At 54.5% G+C, this 19,843-nt stretch overlaps 1 protein-coding gene across 11 annotated transcripts in view; it reads right to left on the bottom strand.

Moving 5' to 3' along the window:
* SBF1 (SET binding factor 1) overlaps positions 1-19,843 on the bottom strand; it is an 87,730-nt gene that overhangs the window by 35,315 nt on the left and 32,572 nt on the right. For 10 of the 11 annotated variants that reach the window (XM_055808043.1, XM_055808046.1, XM_055808048.1 and 7 more), the window contains exon 2: positions 5,480-5,565. In XM_055808043.1, the coding sequence (XP_055664018.1) occupies positions 5,480-5,565 (86 nt within the window). Of the gene's footprint in view, positions 1-5,479; positions 5,566-11,709; positions 11,774-19,843 lie in introns of those variants that run through there. The other variant, XM_055808044.1, reaches the window with a different exon arrangement.

Genomic DNA, 19,843 nt, shown 5'->3' with positions numbered 1-19,843 from the left:
CTCATCCTGAGGCCTGAGAAATGGAAGTTCATATTCCCTGGCGTGCTCCTCTACTCAGGATGACATCAACTTCACCATAACCAGCAGGCACAGGCTCACTTCTGTGCCAAGGAGTCTCAGCCCATTCCAGAGGCAACTACACCACCGCTAAATAGGTGCAGGGAAATGATGGCATGACACAAACGTGAATACACTTCAACCTCTTCACTCAAGGTTACACCTGCTCAGGCCAAGGCATAGCTCCACCACCTCCTGTCCCTGACGTGTGAGCTCAGCAAGGGCCCCCAGAGCCCTGGGTCCCACCATGAGAGATGCAGGAGGCTCCTGACACCCACCTGGGCTCCAAGCCGCTCTGGGACTCTTCCCAAGCCACAGGATAAGAGGTCAGCTTCCTAAAAATAGCACCTGCTAAGAGCACGGCTCACTTCAAACCACAGCAGGTGACACCCCGGATCAGGTCATGCTGCTGGGGTATACGCCCAGGCTATGGCCTGGAGTCACTTGCAGCCCCATTTGATTGCACTCAATGCTCCTCGGCCGATTTATCCTGCAGAAGTCCCTATCCCTGCCCATGGCAGGGGGGTTGGAACTAGATGGTCTTTAAGGTCCCTTCCAACCCAAACCATTCTGTGATGCTAAGTCAACATAAAGCAGCCACATGTTTGTAAAGCACCAGGCACACAGACATCTGACCTCCACAACCACTGCCTCATTTTGAGCTAGATCCTCTAGAAAGGACAAACATTCTCCATGAAAGACAGGCACAAGTTGGCTGGTGATTAGAACAAGTGACCCTCAGAAGCAGCCTGACTGTGACCAGCAGTGGCATGCGTCACTCTGCGACGCAGAAAGTGCCATAGTTAAAGGAAGACAAAACTATGGCCCCCCACACTGAACTAAAGATCTCCGTGGGTGCTCACCCCATACCCATTCCCTCCACCACTTGGGCAGACCCAGCACTCCCAGTGGTCTGCCCCAGGCGGTATGACCCGCTGCCCACACAGCCCACGCCTGCCGACGCAGCGGCGTGGTGCAGTAACATGGCACATGCTGCCAGGGCTCCACGCTGCCGCCGGGGCGTGCAGGACCTGCTCCGCACAGCGAGCACTGCAGCAGCCATGCTCTCTCTTACAGCACATCTCGGTGCTGCTGGGTGCCCATGGAGAACAAGAGCGAGCTGTAGAAGAGAAGAAAGTCTCAAATCTTGGATGAGTGAGGTGTTGATGGAAGTGACAGACCCGGAGGATGGGCTGCAGCTCCCCTACACACCAGTGCTGCTGGATGCCCCAGCTGGGATGCACCAAAGCCTCTCCAGAGCAACAGCCCTCCGTTTATTTGGAAAAAACCCACAGGAAGGCAGAGCTGCGTGCCGGGCTCTGCAGACACTGCCTAGAGCAGTTTTAGCAACAAAACCAACCTCTCATGACAACATGTTTGTGTCTGTCTGGCAAGCCTTGTTTTCCACAGCATTGCACGGATCAGCGCTGCTTTACCACCTTTTCTTCTTCCACCAGTTACATCACAAACTTGGCCTTTCCCAAGTTTGCAAGGATCCATTTGGCAAGGATCTAGCCTACCGTGTCCCAAGACATCCTCCTAATCATTTATTTCCACCCTGGAAAGCTAAGGGAGGGCAACACAACACTGCAGCAGAGCTGGCTGCCAGGCAGGAGGGATGACACGAGGAGCCACCAGTCACCACCATCCCACTGGACAAGGAGCTGCCCACTCCACTCCTGATCAAACCCACGGCGAAGCGTGGGGACACCTCTCCTCTCTCCTGAGAGCAGCCAAAACAGCCGCTGGCTGCACGGGCTCAGCTGCTGGCTGCCCACCTCAGGTCCCTCCATGCCAGAGGCAAAGAAAAGATCTGTTGGTTGAGATGGATGCACCAGATGAGGCTCCGCTCAGCCACCACCATCTTACAAACACAAAGCAAGAAAAGAAGCTTTTCTGCGAGCAGCCAAGTACATTACCACCCCCTGGAATTACAGACCCTGGCCCAGGCCTGCAGACCCTGCCCCACCAAGACCCCCATGGGGGGCCAGGGCAAGGATGCAGCGTTCTCCTACAGATGCCTCTGCCCAAGTGCTCCCGGCAGCCAGGCAGCAAACCTGGTACAAACCTATGCTCACCGTCACCAAACAAGGAGACTGAAGCTGCAAACACGCAGGCAATTACCTGCTGGTTGGAAAACAAAAGGCTCTCACTGTTTAACCTCAGAGAGAAGCAGAAACCCCAACACTCTCCAGTACGCAGGTGCCAAGAGGGAACACTGGCATATAGAATCATAAAATGATCGGGGTTGGAAGGAACCTTAAAAATCATCTAGTTCCAGTCTCCAGTATGCTGGCTCGGGTGCCAGTGCATGCTGGCAGAGGCAAAGCATGTCTGGAGGCTTGGATGGACCCAGTAGGTGTGATGACACAGTCTGCACTACGCAACAACCGTCCACAAGCAGCCTTAAGACATGGGAAGTCCCAGAGTCACAGAATGGTTGAGGTTGGAAGGGGTCTCTGGAGATCACCTAGTCCAACCCCTGCTAAAGCAGGTTCGCCCAGAGCAGGTTGCACAGTCACGTCCAGGTGAGCTTTGAATGTCCCCAGAGAAGACGACTCCACAGCCTCTCTGGGCAGCCTGTTCCTGTGCTCTGTCACCCCCACAGTAAAGAAGTTCTCCTCATATAAATATAAATAGCACACTGTGTTAATCAGACCTGCGGGGCTGTGGTACAGCAGGATGTAAGGACCAGTGCTGCAGGTGGGATGTGAAAGGGAGAGGAGGAACTGCACTAATTGTGGCCAGAGCAGAAGGAACCAGTGGGCACAGTGCACTGCAGCACACACTGACAGCCACTGGTCCTAGCAGGGATCACCACCCCTGTAACACACACCTCGCTCAGTACCGCCACAGGCACTGCAACCAGTAACCCTGGTTACCTGTGGCTGGTATACTGCAGTTCCACCAGCAGTAACAGCCCAGTTCTCCCAGATGCCCCAGGGCCTGGGATCCTGCTCCCCCAGGCTGCCCACACCAGGCTGGCGAGGGCAGCTAGCACAACCCACCGTGGACTCGAGGGCTGCCGGGAGAGAGTTCTGGCCTGGGAGGGAAGGATGCTGCCACAGAGGAGACACGTTCACATCCTGTGTCTCTCTTCAGAGGAACTTCCACCCATTAAAATGAGATATTTTTGTTTGGAAATGCTGTCAGATGGCGCGCAATGGCAGAAGCTACAAATCCAAGCTCCCTACACACTCCAGAAAACCTTCTCCCCCAAAAAGCTGTTAAAAAGAAACATAGCAGTGACTGCAATGTAACATACCATGCAAAACCCCCCAGAGTGGGCTCAGTCAAATTTTTGGAAGCTGCCTTAATTTCAGCCGTACGTGCTGTTCACCCAGGATGCCTCCTGACAGCTTGTGGGAAGCCTCAGAGCCACCCCTGGCTCCCAACAGGACGGGGCTCCAATTGTTTAAATTCCAGGGATTTTTTGGCTGGACAGTTTGACCCTTGGGAAAAAAAGCAGCTTTCCTCTTTCTTGGGACAGTTCCCAAGTCCCCTACGGACAACCAGGAAACACTAACCAGAAAAATAATATATATTTTTGCCTCAGACAAAACAGCACATAGAAGTCCAAAATTGTGCTGGAGTTACAGTGAGCACGCAATAGGAAGATAAGCTGGCCACCACCGCTGATCCCAGTGACTTGCCATACTTGCTGGTGGGCACATGGCATGTGGTGGCTGCAGTGGCAACTGCTGAAGCCAAGTGCCCAGGACAGGGCAGAGGAATGAGGACAAGGATCAGAGATGTGTCCCACTCCGCTCCACAAGCTGGTTGCACACAAAGATGGAGATGACCACCAGCTCTGGATAAGGCCATGAAACATGGTGGGCAGCCAAGAGCAGGATGAGTCCAAATGGGCAAGCAGGGGTGGCCACAGGTCTACCACTCAAAAAACGAGCATTAAAACAGCACAGGGAACTTGCCCAGGCCATGAAACAAGACACTGGCTGGGCCACCAAGGCAGCCCTCACATGGACAGTGCACGTTCAGAGATTCCAACTCACAGTCCTCAAGTGCCCATGACACTTCTGCTCTGAGGAAATGAGCTCCCAAGGCCAAGGCCATTCCCTCAGCAAAGCCCCGGGGAAGCACAGGCACCTGGAGCAGAAACAGGGCAGGTTGCTCTTCACTGTAGTGGGTACCCAGGTCTCCTGGCCAAAAGAAGTGCTCTGGTCAGGGCTGCAAGCATGCCCTTCAGCAATTCCTGCTCAAACAGGGAGGTGCAAACCCTCTGCGCACACCAACGGAGGCAGAAAGGGCTGGCTGCTCCTGGCTGCCTGCTCCAGGGGAGGACAGGGGCTCTCAGCTGGCCAGTGTCCCCGCACTGACCATCACATGCTGGCCTTGCAGGCGCTCACACTTCCCAGCATGGAAAAGGTACTTGCAAGGCCTCGAGGAGCCCTGGGGCGAGGATAATCCCAGCACCGTGGGGCTCATAAGGCAGTGAAGGAAGCTGTAAAGCCTTGTCTGTGTCTGGGTTTTGTACCTCAGCTGGAAACAAGGAAGCAGGGACAGAGAGAGCAGCAAGGAGGAGGAGAGCAGTTTAGAAAGGGACTCAGTTCAGGGGTGAAAAGGGGTCTGGACAACGGGCAGCCCAGCCCACTCACTTTTGCTGGCAGTGCGACACCAGCTCATCTCCTTCAGAGCTCCTCAATAGCAGCACCAATGCAGCAGGGAAGGGTTTGAGAAGAACGTCCACTCAAATTTAGCAGCTGAGGAGAACAATCCTATTATCCTTGTTAGTTAAAAGCTGGTTTGCAAAGAACCCACGCAGTGCCAAATTAGACTGGGTGTGTCACTTTATGGGTACGACCCAGCAATGATTGCAACCTCAAAGGACTCACAACAGCAGGCGAATGTGTCCGGACGGCTGCGGAAGGGATCTAGGGTCCAGGCACCCTCCTCACCGGGCGGATGCAAACAGAGCACACCCGGGCCTGCCGGAGGGTGAGCCCATGCTGCCAGCCCAAGGAGGAAGACGGTTTGCTCGGCAAAGCACTTGGAAGAGGCCTGGCAACGGCAGAGTCCTGCTGTTTGTGACGGGGCTATTTATACTGACACTGCATCTGTGCAGCTCCTCTAGGAAGCATTCCAGCGTCCCCAGCAGCTGATCCCAGAGGAGGAGGGGGAGCAAAGTGGCTGGGAGCGGAGCCAGCCCCAGGCGGGGTGCACAGCAGCGACTGACTCTGGATAGCTCTGCCGCAGCATGGCTGGGAGGTGGCATGCTGGATCCCACAGTTTTCCAGAGCTGGAGCTGTGTTGGGGGGGAGGTGGGAACCCCTCTCTCATGGGCTCCCCCAGTCAGACCCAGCAGTGCCCAGTGATATGCATGCACACAGTGCCATGACATCACCTGCCCCACATGCTGGTCACGCTTCCCCAGGGCCCCAGTCCCGAGGGACAGCACACTCACCAGCTCGATGCCTTGGGGAAAGGGGTTGTCCTCCCAGTCCTTCTCCGGGAAACGCTGGAGTATCTGTCCCTGTCCATCCCCACTCCCTGCAGAGACAAGAGGGGGATTAGAAGGCAGGCAGCAAGTACCCAGCTGGCAATTTCAGCTTCCAGTAACGCCAGGCTGGAAGCAACACCAGGATGCTCTGGCACTGTGTCAGCCCAACACAGGCAGCACAGAAGAGACCCTGGCCCCTTCCACAAACACAGCTGTATGGCAGCACTGCCCCTGCTGCAGCGAAAAGCGCTGGTTTTAATAGAGTCGAGAGCAAACAGCTCACAAACTTGTTATCTGAAAGTGTGTAAGAGGCAAAGCAGAAGTGCAGCAGATCTCTGGTCACGTTCAAGTTTCCTTCCTTGTGTCGCTAACACAAGATCATACATACAGATTTTGAACTGTAATTCATTGCTCGTTATCTACAATCCGGCACTTGACATTTTCCCCGAACAATGGCATGACGCTGCTCGGTTTTACTTTCAGGTTCCCCCAGAGCTGCCATTTCCCTGTGGCTTTCTGGTACCTGAAGCCTGCCCCACTGCTGGGGGGAGCACTCCCACCCACGCCTGTCCACCAGCCCACATAACCCAAATAAAGAAACCTGCTGTTCTCCCAGATCATGCCCTTATCTAGCTGGGCAGGCAAGCACAGGGAACAGCACCCTGGGGAGTGGGCCAGCCCTTCTGGTAGCAGCCAGCTCTTGGGACAGCCTGAAGCAATGGCTAAACCACTGCTGAAATTCCCGCGGCGTTCGCAGCCTGCAAGGCTGGGGAAGCACTTCTATGCTGGCCGTGTCCTTTCAGCAATGAAGCTGCTCATGGTAAAATCCTCCAGTGGATCAAGCTGGAAATCCTGAGGAGGATCTTGCTCCTGCCACAGGCTAGGCACAGCCAGGGAGGCAGGCAGCACCTGGAAAGGGGGGCTGTTTCAGTCCCTTGCAAAGCTGCTGAGGGACTACTGCATCCACTGCATTGTCCCGGGGGACCACCACCTCTCCTGTCCCTTACAGCAAGGCCTGCTGTCTTTGCGAAGACAAGCACCACCAGCCTCCCTCTGGCACAGCTGGATTTTGGCCTTGGGACTGCTGATGGGTCCAGGTAACAGGAGAAGCTTCACCAGAAGACGTGCACCACTGAAGGACTATTTCTGGCACCAAGACCTGTTTCTACCACTCCACTTACCACCAGCCAGCCACAGCTGAATTTAGCAGAACAAGGCATCAGAAAAGTTACCACTTATAGTCTGATGACCAAAATGGAAAGGTCAGTGCCAAGCTGTGAAGAAAATAGCATCAAGCATCAGGTTAACCAAGTCTCCCCCCTGGCCAGGTCCCAGCGCCACTGACAGCATCAATCGCTGCAAGGTGCTCACAGCCAAAAGCACTGAGTAAGACCTGCCTCCTCCAAGTGCAAATGACCTGGCTCAAGCTTCACAGACAGGAAAAATCCTTTTAGACGCACACGTCAGAATTACAGCTCTGCAAGAGTCTGCCCCTGGCGAGCACCCCCAGACCTGTGCCCTCTGCGACAGCTTGCTCCAGCAGCCTTGCTACAAGTGCACGTGTCTTCACTCTCACTCTCCTGGTTGCAGGGGAAACAGATAGAGATCATCCTCAATGCAAACGTAGAAATTACTCCAGAAGTTGTTTAGAGCAAGGGGAAACATGATCTCCTCGGTTTTCTCAAAATCAAGTGCTGCCACGTTATTTACCGATATGTGAGCTAGGCACATCCCGATTTTAGCAACTGTCATTAACAAGCAGTCTGACTTACAAATTCTGGCCACCCAAGCCACGTGGTGCCTTCAGAGCATCACAGGATGTTCGGGTTGGAAGGGACCTCTGGAGATCTCCTAGTCCAGCCCCTGCTAAAGCAGGTTCTCCCAGAGCAGGCTGCACAGTCACATCCAGGTGGGTTTTGAATGTCCCCAGAGAAGGAGACCCCACAGCCTCTCTGGGCAGCCTGGTCCCATGCTCTGTCACCCTCACAGTAAAGAAGTTCTCCCTCATATTCAGGTGGAGCTCCCTGTGCTGCAGTTTGTGCCCGTTGCCCCTTGTCGTGTCACTGGGCACCCCTGAAAAGAGCCTGGCCCCGTCCTCTTGGCACTTGTCCTTAAGGTGTTTGTAGACATTGACAAGATCCCCTCTCGGTCTTCCCCAACTGAAACAGGCCCAGCTCCCTCAGGCTTTCCTCAGAAGGGAGATGCTCCAGCCCCCTCATCCTCTCTGTAGAGCTGCTGGCCCCTCTCCAGCAGCTCCCTGTTGCTCTGGAACTGGGATGCCCAGCACTGGACACAGCACTCCGGACGAGGCCTCACCAGGGCAGAGCAGAGGGGGAGATCCCCTCCCTCGCCCTGCTGGCCACGCTCCTCCTGATGCCCCCCAGGGTCCCAGGGGCCTTCTTGGCCACGAGGGCACACTGCTGGCCCAGCGGCAACGTGCTGCCCATGAGACCCCCCAGGCCCTTCTCCGCAGAGCTGCCTCCCAGCAGGTCAGCCCCAGCCTGTGCTGGTGCACGGGGCCGTCCCTGCCCAGGGCCAGGACCCTACACGTGCCTTTGCTGAACTCCATGAGGTCCCTCTCCACCATCTCTCCAGCCTGCCCAGGTCTGGCTGAATGGCAGCGCAGCCTCTGGTGCGTCAGCTGCTCCTCCTAGCTTGGTATCACCAGCAAACTCGCTGAGGGTGCCTCTGTCCCTTCATCCAGGTCACTGATGAGCAAGTTGAAAAGGACTGGACCCAGCACTGACCCCCGGGGAACATCATGAGCTACAGGCCTGCAGCCAGACTCTGCACGTTGATCTCAGCCCCCTGAGCTCTGCCGTTCAGCCAGTTCTCAACCCACCTCAGCGCCCACTCGTCCAACCCGCACTGCCTGAGCTCCCCTCCGAGGGTCTTGCGGGAGACAGTGTCAAAAGCCTTGCTGAGGTCAAGGCAGAAACATCCACTGCTCTCCCCTTGTCTACCCAGGCAGGTATTCCATCACAGAAAGCTATCAGGTTGGCCAGGCATGATTTCCCCTTGGCAAATCCATGCTGATTGCTCCTATGACCTTTCCTCATCAGCTCCTTAGGCAGCCTGTTATGATTACTCCTTACCTTCCTACTTCCCATCATTCAACACACGCAGTGTCCAAGCCACTCACTGGCCATATCAGGCTGTCTGATCAGTGTGTCCCTTCCTCTAGACGGGAGCTGAACCAGCCCCGTCGATTCTTCTGCTGTCCCTAGCCGAGATGCCTGGGAAAGCACGTGTGCCTGCAAACATCAGCTTTCACACAGCTGCTTCACTTTGCATCTTCCTTCCTGCCTCCTCCTGCCACTGTGCTGCAAAAAGGCCGGCACAACTTAAGGTGACACCTGTTCACTGCTCCTGGGGCAGCCTGTTATGGTCTAAATTAGCGTTAAGTTATATTTGGAAGCTTATGAGATGTTATCATAATACAGGAAATTCTAAATAAGCAAAAAGTTAAACACTCAGCTGACACAACACAACCAGATGACCTTAACTCTCAGGCAGGCCAGCAGCAGTGAGCACTGGCATGCCAGGGATGCTCTCTGGGAACGGCCAGTTCTCAGTCTGGTGGGGTCGTGGCCAAGCGAGGGACTCCCCATCGCCTCCCTCACTCCTGGTGTCTCTTAACTGATGTGACAAGAGGAACTGGCTGTGAACACCGTGCAGAAAGACTAAGCCAGGACTCCATCTCCTGAGCCACGGGGCCCTGTTTCCAGAGTGTTTCCAGTCCCCTGCAGAGAGGTGTCCACCTCCCCTGGAAAACTCACCCAGCAACTGCCTACCAGCTTGCAGGAAAAAAGCTTCAAGGTTGTGCTGATTCACAGCAAGGTGCACAGCAGCCAGCACAAAGATGTCACAGCCCCAGCTGCCCAGCACAGGTGATCCCGGTCTGGGTCCCAGTGGCCAGGCTCCTGGGAAGCCACGGGGTCTGGCCACAAGGAACCCAACCAGGCAGCAGCTTCTCCAGCCACTGCGGGAGCTGGACTTTCTCTGTGGAGAATGCTGCAATGACAGGGTGAGAAGAGTTGCAGGAAAAGTTAATTTTCACATGCTTTTTAGGCAACAGATCTTGTCTGGAACAAGTCCTTTTCCAGCGCTTGAACCTGAAGCCCTCTGCTCTCAGGTTACTGAAGCACAGGAGGGTGTTTCATCAAGCAACACGGTACACCCAGTACAGTCAGACTCCAGAAATCAGTCCTTCTGCAGGCTCAGACACAGCTCCCACACCCCTGAACCTCACAAATTCAGTATGATATAATACAGGGGAACGCGAAGCTCACAAGTCCTCAACACGTGAGCAAGATGTGCTTCAGGCTTCCTTCGCTCCTGGCTTCCAGCACAGAGGCTGGGGGTGCCTAGCTCTGCCAGGAGAGAGCAGGGGGATCGCTCCAAACACTAAAACGGTTTGCCAGTGCACCCCAGGTACAGGGAGATGGACCTCAACTTCATCACCTCTTTGAAGTGGTGTTAAGCAGAGGCTTCCAAGAGCTGCTCACTATCTCAAAGCAGAAATTATTTTGAAAGTTCAGCTGTTTTAAAGCATCGTAAAATACTTTACGCTACAAAGCACTGACTGTAGTTACTGAAGTGGCTTCCTACAAAACAGATTTAACCCCTAAGGCATGAAGCCACAAAACACAACCTGCAAGGGGACCTGAGAATTTACTGTTAAGATCTGTGGTAAGTGATGCAACATACCCAAACCATGCCTGCAAGCCTGCTCCATCAGATGCAAATGGACTGGACTACTGAGAAAGTCACTAATGGTGCTCTTGGAATGAGCAACGATCCACGTAAGCCTCACAGGGCCGCAAGCAGGATCAAACAGTGGTTGGGCAACCACCCCACAAGAAATAGGAGCTATTGCATCAACCAACTTTATGGTCTGACTAACCTGCCAGCACACCCTTCAGCAATGCTCCATTCCACCTGCAATGCAAGGTGGTGGCCCCTGGCACAAGGGCACAGGAGCACAGCTGCCAAGTGCTGGCCAGCAAGAAACGGGGCATTGCAAGGTGTTGGGAAGAAAACAAGCACTCTCTCTAGAGAAGCCCTGGGGGAGCGATTCTCACGCAAAACGTGTAGGTTGTATTTAATACAAACCAGCACCTGACTACCCAGGATGGCTGGAAGTAAAAACCAAAAGCACTAAGTTCAGCTCCTGTGGAAAACTAATGAGACTGTCGGGAACAGCGTGATGTGCAGAGCGAGGTCCGGGAGGCTCTGGCAGGCTCCACATTCCCCTCTGCAGCTTTCCAGGGTGACAGGGAGCAACACATCCTCGTTGCAGTCCATCAAAGCTGAACCCAAGCCAGATCATGCTTCAGCACCTGGCTGCATGACGCCTGTGACAAGAAAGCAAAAGCAGGAAGCTCCCCCTGTTCACACCCGCTCAGCAAACAGGAAAGGTCTGCCAGGAACAAGAGAGGGAGCAGTCCAAGGCTGCAATCTCTGCAAAGCCTTGACAAGCATCATCAGCTCCCCAGGCCATGCCCAGCTGCTCAGCTGCATCATGGCACAGAGCACTGCAAACGTCGTGGTCTGACCTGCAAACACACAGCAGCACATGCTGATGGTGTGGGAGCTGCAGGTAACCCTCATATCCCACCACCCCAACCCACAAATCTATCGAACCACGTGTGACAAGCTATGGCAGTTCTTATAGCGAAGAGCTACAACCACCTTCCCCATATCTCTGCCTCTCTTCCCCTGTGTAATGAAATTCACTTTGTAGGGAAAAATAATTCAACAGCTTAAAAAGGGAAAAAGCCCACACAATCTTAGTCAATAGCTTCCAACTGTCCCAAGTGGAGACGAGCAGGAGACAAGCTGCTGCAGCCGCCAGAGCTGCTGGAGGACGGTTCAGCAGGATCCTGTCCTAGCCAGAACAGATGAATCCTCACGGGGACAGACACCTGCCTACAGCCTAGCAGCTCCCACCAAGCTCTCAGAGCTGCGTGGTTCCCCTCTCAAGCATGCCAACCAGGAAATACCACTTTATTTTTCACTTATATCCATATCTGCTGTTTCACTTTCAGGTACAACCTCTACAGGCCAAGTTATCACTAGCTCTTATTTCTGCTGCTCTACCCATCACACCTCACCCCAGAAGAGAAGTTCCAGAGGCAGGCTACAGACCAAACCCCTTCTCATTTCTTTCACTCTTAGTAAGAGAGAAGCACTTTTGAGATCTTCCACAGTTGCAAGATCTTCACATCCAGGCTTCTGCATTCATCCTGCTGGCCTCAAAAGTTTCCTATGAGAACACCTCTCACGCTGACCTGATGAGAAAGGCAGGACTACCACTTAGCACTCCTGTTAACTGCATGAGTGGAGAAGTTGGGGGGCTGGGGAGTAGGGGTGGAGAATAAGGCAGAAATAGAACTGAGCACAGCAAGCCATCCTCATTCTAGAGACCGAGGTCCTCCCCCAGTCCCACCAAACCCACCGCACCAGCGGGCACAGCAGCCCCAGAACAACACGACGAGTGTCTGCTCAGAGGACAATGACTGTACTGTTCCCTCATTACATATTTATGAAAGGAGCACGAAGAATGGCTTTTCTATGGAGGAAAACAAAAGGGCTGTGTGCGGTGCTGGTGGGGCCAGGGCTGGCCTGCTCCTCCCAGCCACCAGGGCAGACCCACGTCTACATCCCGGGTGCCCTGAACCCTCCCCTGGGGAAAGCCCACCCACCCCAAACCAACCAAGCAGACTGCCCTTGTCCCCGCGCCCCAGCAACATCCCACCGGCACGGGAGGAGACGCCCCTGTTCCCACTGCACCATGCCACCCTGGCGGTGCCGACCACAGCGTGCCATCCACCTGTGAGACATCTCAGGGGGCACAGCTCGGTCCACACAGCCGGTGGGGGAGAGAAGCCGCTCTGCTGATACATGTGTACATGAAGTGGCACTTTCTGGACTGTCACTGTCCCCCTTCCAGCCGCCCCCAGGAGACCCAGCCCCTGCTGCAGGCATGGCCGCCTAGTCTGTCTGCATGGGAGCAGGGGGTAGGCAAGCCAGGCAAATAAATAATCCACTCATGAGTCTTCATTTTTTTTTTAGTGCAGTTTCACAGAACAAGAAACTGGGGAAGAGACAAAACTCAACCCTTTCTCAGACTGCAGGAACACCAGATGCCTGCACAGCAGCCAAGGCACGAGCACCTCACACATGGCCATGGGCCAGAGGCAGATGTGAACCAGATACAGAACATGCGCCTGGCAGCAAGTCTGCAGGACAGGAGCAGGATGACACAGAAACTTTCAGCTCTTACAAAGGTCCTTTTTGTGGTATCTAAGGCAAAAGTCTCTACAAAGAGACAAAGTCGCACGCAGAACACCAATTCCTGTCCTGTCCTGAGTAAATTAAAAAAAGAAAAAAAAAAATAGGGAAAAGATGAACTCATTCTGTGTTTAGCCATCGCCTTGGTGATGTTTGAGGACATGTTTGATTCTCTGTAAACACAAGATGATAATGATCAGAAGGACAAACAGTTTGGAATGGGACAGAACTGGGTGGTGAAGCAAACTGTCTACATGCAACTCCAATCAAAACACGACCAACTCATTGTTGGGAAAGCTCCTTACAATGATGGAACACCTCCCTTCTTGGGTCCCTCATTCCCAGATAAAACATCCTCAAGTAGAGTTAATGGGAACATCTCTTCCCGGCTGGCGCAGAGTGGTAAGGACCCGCTCGTGTTTTCCCAGCGCGGCGCTTCCACTGAAAGTCACGACTCTCGGAGGTTCTTCTGGATGAGCCGCTTAGTAATGAGATGTTTATAGAGAGCTAAAATTAAAGCCTCTGAAGAACTGGACGGCACTGTTCTCCCTTACAGAGCTCTTCACCATTCTATTTCCACACCACTCCTTCCCTGGGCCCCCGCTCTCCAGCTGTCATTACCTTCCTCAAACCTGTTCTTACTCACTCTCAAATTAAGGCTGAGAAGTGTCGGTGAGACACTCCATCTTCCCTCAGCTGGCGGGTGCATGGCACCAGCGTGGCGAGCAGGCAGCCTGGGGGTGGCTGGGGACTGGACTCCCCGCCCCGGGCAGCACCGTGCTGCAGGGAAGCCAGCGAAGCAGCACCAGGACCTGCAAGGTAGTAACTTGACAGGGTCAGGCATGCTGGCAAACCCCTGCAGGGCAAAGAGTTGTGGCTGGAAAACCCCAGGAGCTCCCACAGGGCTGCAGGGATGGGGAGCTGGTCGCTCTCCCACCACCCCAGATCCCTGCAGAAAGGCCCGCTCAGCAATCCCAACAAGGTGGAAGCCTCTTGGTGCTCTTGCCCAAGCATGACGCTTTCAGGATGACACTCAGCTGCCTCCACACATGCCCCAGAGCAAACAGCTGAACCGGTCAGGAAAGATCCCAGGATCTAGGACTGGTCTGCTGAAGGAGGGCCCAGCTCAGCAGGACCTCTTGTTCAGTATGAAATAAATCATCCTGGGCAAGGAGCTGGAGAGAAAGATTTACTACCATGAAACAAAACTGCAGATTTAGAGACTGGGCACGGTACATGCTGATATGGAGCGTCACTCCTTTGTAAAGCTTTACTGTTCTTTGAGCAGATGCCAAGAGGAGAGCTGTATTTATCTTTAGAAACATTAAGGCATAAGAGGAAGTCATTAAAAAAAAAATATCCGTCTGTTTCCGAGAGCTCGTCCCAGGAAAGTGCTGTTCGGGGCCCGGAGGGTTACTGGCAGGGAGACAGAGATAAGCGTTTTACAGCTGCCTACCACTTGTTCACCCATAGCCATTTCTGGAAATGCTCCCTGGCGGTGCATAACAGGAAGCCCTTCATAAATACTTCAGGCTTGACACGACCAGCGGAGCCTCCACGCAAACACACAGCCCCCAGCCCACCCAAACCACCACGCACTGTGCCTTGGTCACTGCCGGCTGCTGCAGAGAGCACCCACTCCTCCCAGCCTGCGTCCGGACCCAGAGGTCCCTTCGGAGGAGCCCTCCACAAAAACAGTCCCAAGCTGCAACAGCCCAGGAACTGCTTTAAGGCATAAACATGCTGCAGAATCAATAGCTGCAATGTGACAGCGCCAGCCGCTTGGATGGAGAAGGCAAGACGGGTGTCCAGGGGCTGTCTGCAAGCCCGGAGGGACCAGGAGTGATGTGGAGCTATGGAAGGTGCTGAAGGCGCTGGGAGCAACATCCTCCACCCAGTGCCACCAACTGAAAACACTTGCGTGAACTTTGGCTTTTTGTTTTTTAATTCTCTCTTGAGGAAGGAACTGGCTCCAAACGGCAGGTCCTGGCTGTTCAAGCTGTGTGCTCCACCTGGAGCATGGAGGCAATGGCCGCACAGTCTGAGGCACAGGGTGACCGGACACAGATTCCCCATCCCACTCCTGGAAACATTGCAAGGCTCTCCCTTAATCTAACCTCACTGAAAACAACTTTGCCTGGCTTACACTTTGCAGGCTGAACTCCCAAATCTCTGTAAACCAGAACTCAAAAGCCAGCATTCTAGTGAGAGTTTCTGGAGAATCCAGCTTGCTAAAAAGAAAAAAAAAGTTGTATCCCAGCACAGCACTTGTGCTGCAGAGGGAATTCCCCCACCTAGCAGGAACGCTCCAACCCTGAGCATCTTTTCAAATGCCTCTCTGGAAGGACCAAGAGCAGCAGCAAAGCATCAGACCTTACCCAGGGGCCTGCGCAGGACTCAATCAGGGGGAACATTTCCCAACACTGACTGCCCCACTTGGGCACACTCCACTCACCATGACCTTACTGAGGTGGAAAATAGTGGTCCCTAGTGCAAGCAAAGCACTCCAAATAATGAGACCGCCTAACATAGGGCATCTTACAAATTCAGGTTCACTCATCTGAAAAAAAATCATGGTTCTCAATTTCCCACAACTGTCACAGAGCATTTGAAGATTGTCTCAAGTACTGCTTCCTCAGCAGAGCATCATCAGAGCAGGACAGCTTTGTGGACTGGCACACCAAAGCAGGCACGCCTGGGTGGCTGGGCAGCAAGCACAGGCAGGGATGCTGCAGGCAGCCGGACCAAGATACACCAGGAAGGCATACTTCTCCTCCAAGCTATTTTAGGGTTGGTGCTGCCCCACCGCTGATGCTCACAGGGCTGTGCCAAACACGTGCTGTGCCAGCTCAAGCAGAAAGGAGAGTGGTCTGACTCAGGGCTGTCCACCTGCAACAGTGGGTTTGTGGCCTTTTTGGGGTTTTTGCAGTTGCGGGAAGCAGCTCTACCTGATTTAGACCACTGCTGGCACAGGCTCTAGCTGTTTGCTGATGGGGGGGTTAGCAATGCTCTATGCAGATCGAACACTGAGCACACCAGTGCTCCTCCAGGCACTGCTGAGCAGCTGGAGGAACAATACAGGACAGCGGGGACAGTTCTGGAAAGCACCTTCACCTTGGCAATGAGCAGTGGGCCTCCAACATCTTCCTCACACAGGGTGAGCCTCACCACTTTGGGTGCCCCAGGACTGCCTTGCACATATTAAAGGTGGATAAAGGTTTCAGAGCAGTGTGGAGAAGGGAACAAGGCACAGCAGCTGGGAGTCAGTTACGGCTTCAGCCAGCATGGTACAGGGATGAAAGGAGAAATTTATCTTCTCTCCCAATAGGTATTTTCAGTGCACAGCTGTTGATATTTGGGGGATACAAACCTCATGATTTACCATGTTCCTGATCAAACACTCCACGGCCTACCTTAGAGCAGAGCTGCTCTCCCTGCCACCCCTCAAGTCATGCATGAACCAAAAGGACAACTGCCCAGGCAGCACACTCATCTCAGCTGGTGCAGCAGGCGGGACCCTGTCTGCCCAAAAAACTATGCCCACTCTAAGTGGGAATCATTAAGAAATCCACTAACAAGCTTTATCAGCGCAGCACTGAGTTTGATCCTCACCCTTCCCGGTGCAGAGGAGCATGAACCGAGAAAGCAGAAGCAACATTACATGCCAGCGTCACCTTAATGATCTTTTTTTACCCCACTTCCTCCTCGCCCCAACGAGGCTGTGGTGAGATGCTCAGAGCTGAAGAGCAGGCATAGCAGCCAGACGAGCTCAGCTGAGCTGCAAGAGCTGCTCAGCAGCACAATACGCTCCATCCATCCCTTTCCTTGCCCTCCCTAGCACCCACAGGTCGATGCCTGGAGCAGGGGCTGTGCAGGACACATCAGCACTCCTGCTCACACACCTTGTCGTGGAAGCTGTGGCATTCACATGCAATACAGGAGCAGCGTGAGAGTCAAAACAGGTCGTAAAAGGGCTGTGTTAGCCAGATTGCTGCTGTCTGGACGTGAAGGGGCTGTAGGTCCAAGTAGATGTGGGGTTATTTACATGAAATAGGCCCAAAATGTGTCTCCTCTCCAATACAGGCTAAGCAAAAAGAAGATTTTTAGACTGACATGGTGCCAGCATGCACAGCTCCTGAGCACATTGGTGTTTAAGGTATACTGGGCCATAATGTGAGAGGAGACCTTGCTGCATATAACCAAATTCCATGCTCACAGCAACACACAGCTTATAAAGCCCTGTGTCTGAAATGGAATTAGATTCCACAATTAACCAAAGGTTAACCTCCGAAGAATGGAGGTGGCGTTTGGATGCAGTCCAGGGCTCAGGCTAAGCTGAGCAGCCAGGCAGCAACCCTGGCTGTGACCACATCCCCAGCTCAGCCAGAGGAGCAGGCTCATGGCACAGGATGTGCCCATCATTATCCCCACAGCCCAGACTTTCACCCTGCAGCAAAAATAATGCCTTGCTGGGCTAAATGGGATGGCACTGAGCGCCGTGGCTGGTGCAGCACCCATGGCAGGTGCTGCTGTTCAAACCCTCCTGGGAGGAGGGGACCCAGCACCCATTGGGAGCTCTGCACTAGCAAGTGACTGCATTTGGATGCAGAGACAGAGCTGGTTTCCCCTGCCCCAGTTTTAGCATCCCTCCCTTTGTGCTGTCACAGGGCTGGGACGTAGCACCCGCTCGGCCAGCCCAGCCGCAGCCAGCAGAGCTGTCCTGCCGAGCAGCACTGTGACAATCCCCAGCCATCACCCACAGGCGCAGAGCAAACAGCGCAGCCCACGCACAGCTCCACGGGCACGTGGCGGGGTGAGAGGAGAGCTGCTAAAAGTGTTTTGGGGAGGAACCTGTTCTATTTTTACCTGATGCCAAATTCCAGTTACCTCCCAGGGGAGCTATCAGCCGGCTCCACTGGCACCCTGTCCCAATAATTACAGGGCCACACCACCAACATTTACCCAAGACCTAAAAACAGCACGTGCTCTGCCGATGGCTCCTCCTGCCCCGTCACAGCCCAGCAGTGCCAGCAGGGACCGACCAGTCCCTCCACAAACCAGCTCTGACCGTGCAGACGGGACATGGCAGCTGGGCACACCCCAGCTCACGGGCCAGCCGTGGGCACACACTGCGCCTCTGTGACCCACCATTATGTTCAGTCTTCAGCTATAGGACCTTACAGCCCTGCTGGCAGCAGGGGCTTTCCAGCACTCCGGCCCACTGTGCACAGAGGTCCTGGGAAGAATCACAGAAAGCAGCACAGTCACCTCAAAAACTGCACGGGAGCCATGCATATCCCAAAACGCTGCACAGCGCTGCTGAGCTGTGTGGGGTATTGGCAGGTGTGCCGACATGCCACGTCCTCAGCCTGGATCACAGCTCTATGGCATCAAAGCACATCACTGGCAGTAGTAATCCAGCACCAGAAAGCAAATTTGAAGTTTTAACGAAGAACGCCCAAGTGCTTCAGCCCAGTTCAAAACTCGGTGTTAGATAACCCCCAGCCACGCGTCTGTGATGAACACTACGACACAGGCATTACAGGTTTCCCACTCATCACAAGAATCCCCGCTTCACATTTGACTGAGGTCTGTTTGCTTTCCACCCTTGCTGCCGAGGTCCTTCTAACAGGGCTGCATCCCCAGTGGGAGTGAGCACAGCTCCATCACTGGCTCTGGCACAAAGCAGCCCTGAGGATCCTGCTGCAGCTCCTCACACTTGCACCGGGGCAGACAGTATGTGCTGCTGGGGCACAAAAGGTGCCACAAGTACAACAGCCACCCCAGGACAGAGCTTTAGTCCCTACAAGGTGGCTCCAGAAAGGAGGAGCACATCCTGCTCAGCTCAGCACCAGACAGCTGAGTGCCGTAACACTGACCACCAGCCAGTCCCGTCCGCGTGGGTCACACATGCCCTGTTGCACCTGAGGCTTGCTGGATAGCACAGGCTCTGGGAGAGGCTCCACACCATCACCTCCCAGTGCCTGGCAGGGACGGCCACCATGCTCCTTCTCCTGGGACACTAGCACTGGCTTCCTGCAGGGATGCGCTTCCAGCGTAGCTCTCAGCCTGCAGAGGAAAAGCTGAAAGCAGCCTCTGAGGTTCCCAAACACCCGATGGGGAGTGTACATCAGCCTGCAGCTGCTGGCTGACAAGAGGCGCTGAGCTGCACCCTGCTCCCGGGCAAACCCACACCACCCTGAAAGCAGAACCTGACGGGCAGCAGTGCCCAAGCACTTGCGGGATGGCCCTGGCATGAACCCCTCCACACTCTTGCTTCAGTGCGATCCTAAACCTGAAGCAGCCCTCACTTCCCGAAATCCTCCATGAATCCCTGTGCACTGCCTTGGACATGCAGCCAGTGACCTGCCCTGAGGTCCACACCTTCTCCCAGCACCATGGTGGAAACGACCACCGAAACCATCCTGCTGCTGCAGCCAATGCCAGTGGTGTTCAGCTCCCAGCGCCCAGCAGCACAGGGATCAGGACCTAGATAAGAACGGGGCAGCTGAGTGCTGTGGGCCAGACAAGTAACACTGCCAGAAGGAAAACTCCTGTTGCAGGCAGTGGGCAGCAGGAACAGCAACATGAACAGCAAGTGAGAACAGCCCTCGTGTCACACTGGGCCCCTTTTGAGGCACGCCACAGGCAACGACGGATGGGACAAGGGCAGGAGCTGCCCTGACCCCGCACTGCTACCCCTGCTCAGCGAGGGGCAGCCTGCTATGAACACCGGTCAGAGCAAGAGGGGACAGGTACATTCCCGCAGTGTCTCACCCACCTGCAGCACTGCCCATGCTGCCCCAGCCCTCCCTGATGGAGGCTGCGAGCTCCTGCACGCAAAGTGCAGGAGCAGAGGTCAAGGGCAGCTCGTCTCCCCGCCAGCCCAGCAGGCACTGCTCACTCTCCTCACCAAGAGCAGGAGCTTACAGGAAGCTCACAACTGTGGAGCGGGGTTTACGGCACGCCGGGCTTTCCCCACCAAAACGCCTGTCAGCACCACGCTTTCCAGTGGTAGGTCAGCCCTGCTCA

The sequence above is a fragment of the Falco peregrinus genome, chromosome 6, assembly GCF_023634155.1.
Source record: "Falco peregrinus isolate bFalPer1 chromosome 6, bFalPer1.pri, whole genome shotgun sequence".
Lineage (NCBI taxonomy): Eukaryota > Metazoa > Chordata > Aves > Falconiformes > Falconidae > Falco > Falco peregrinus.
This window is presented reverse-complemented; position numbering and strand designations above follow the sequence as displayed.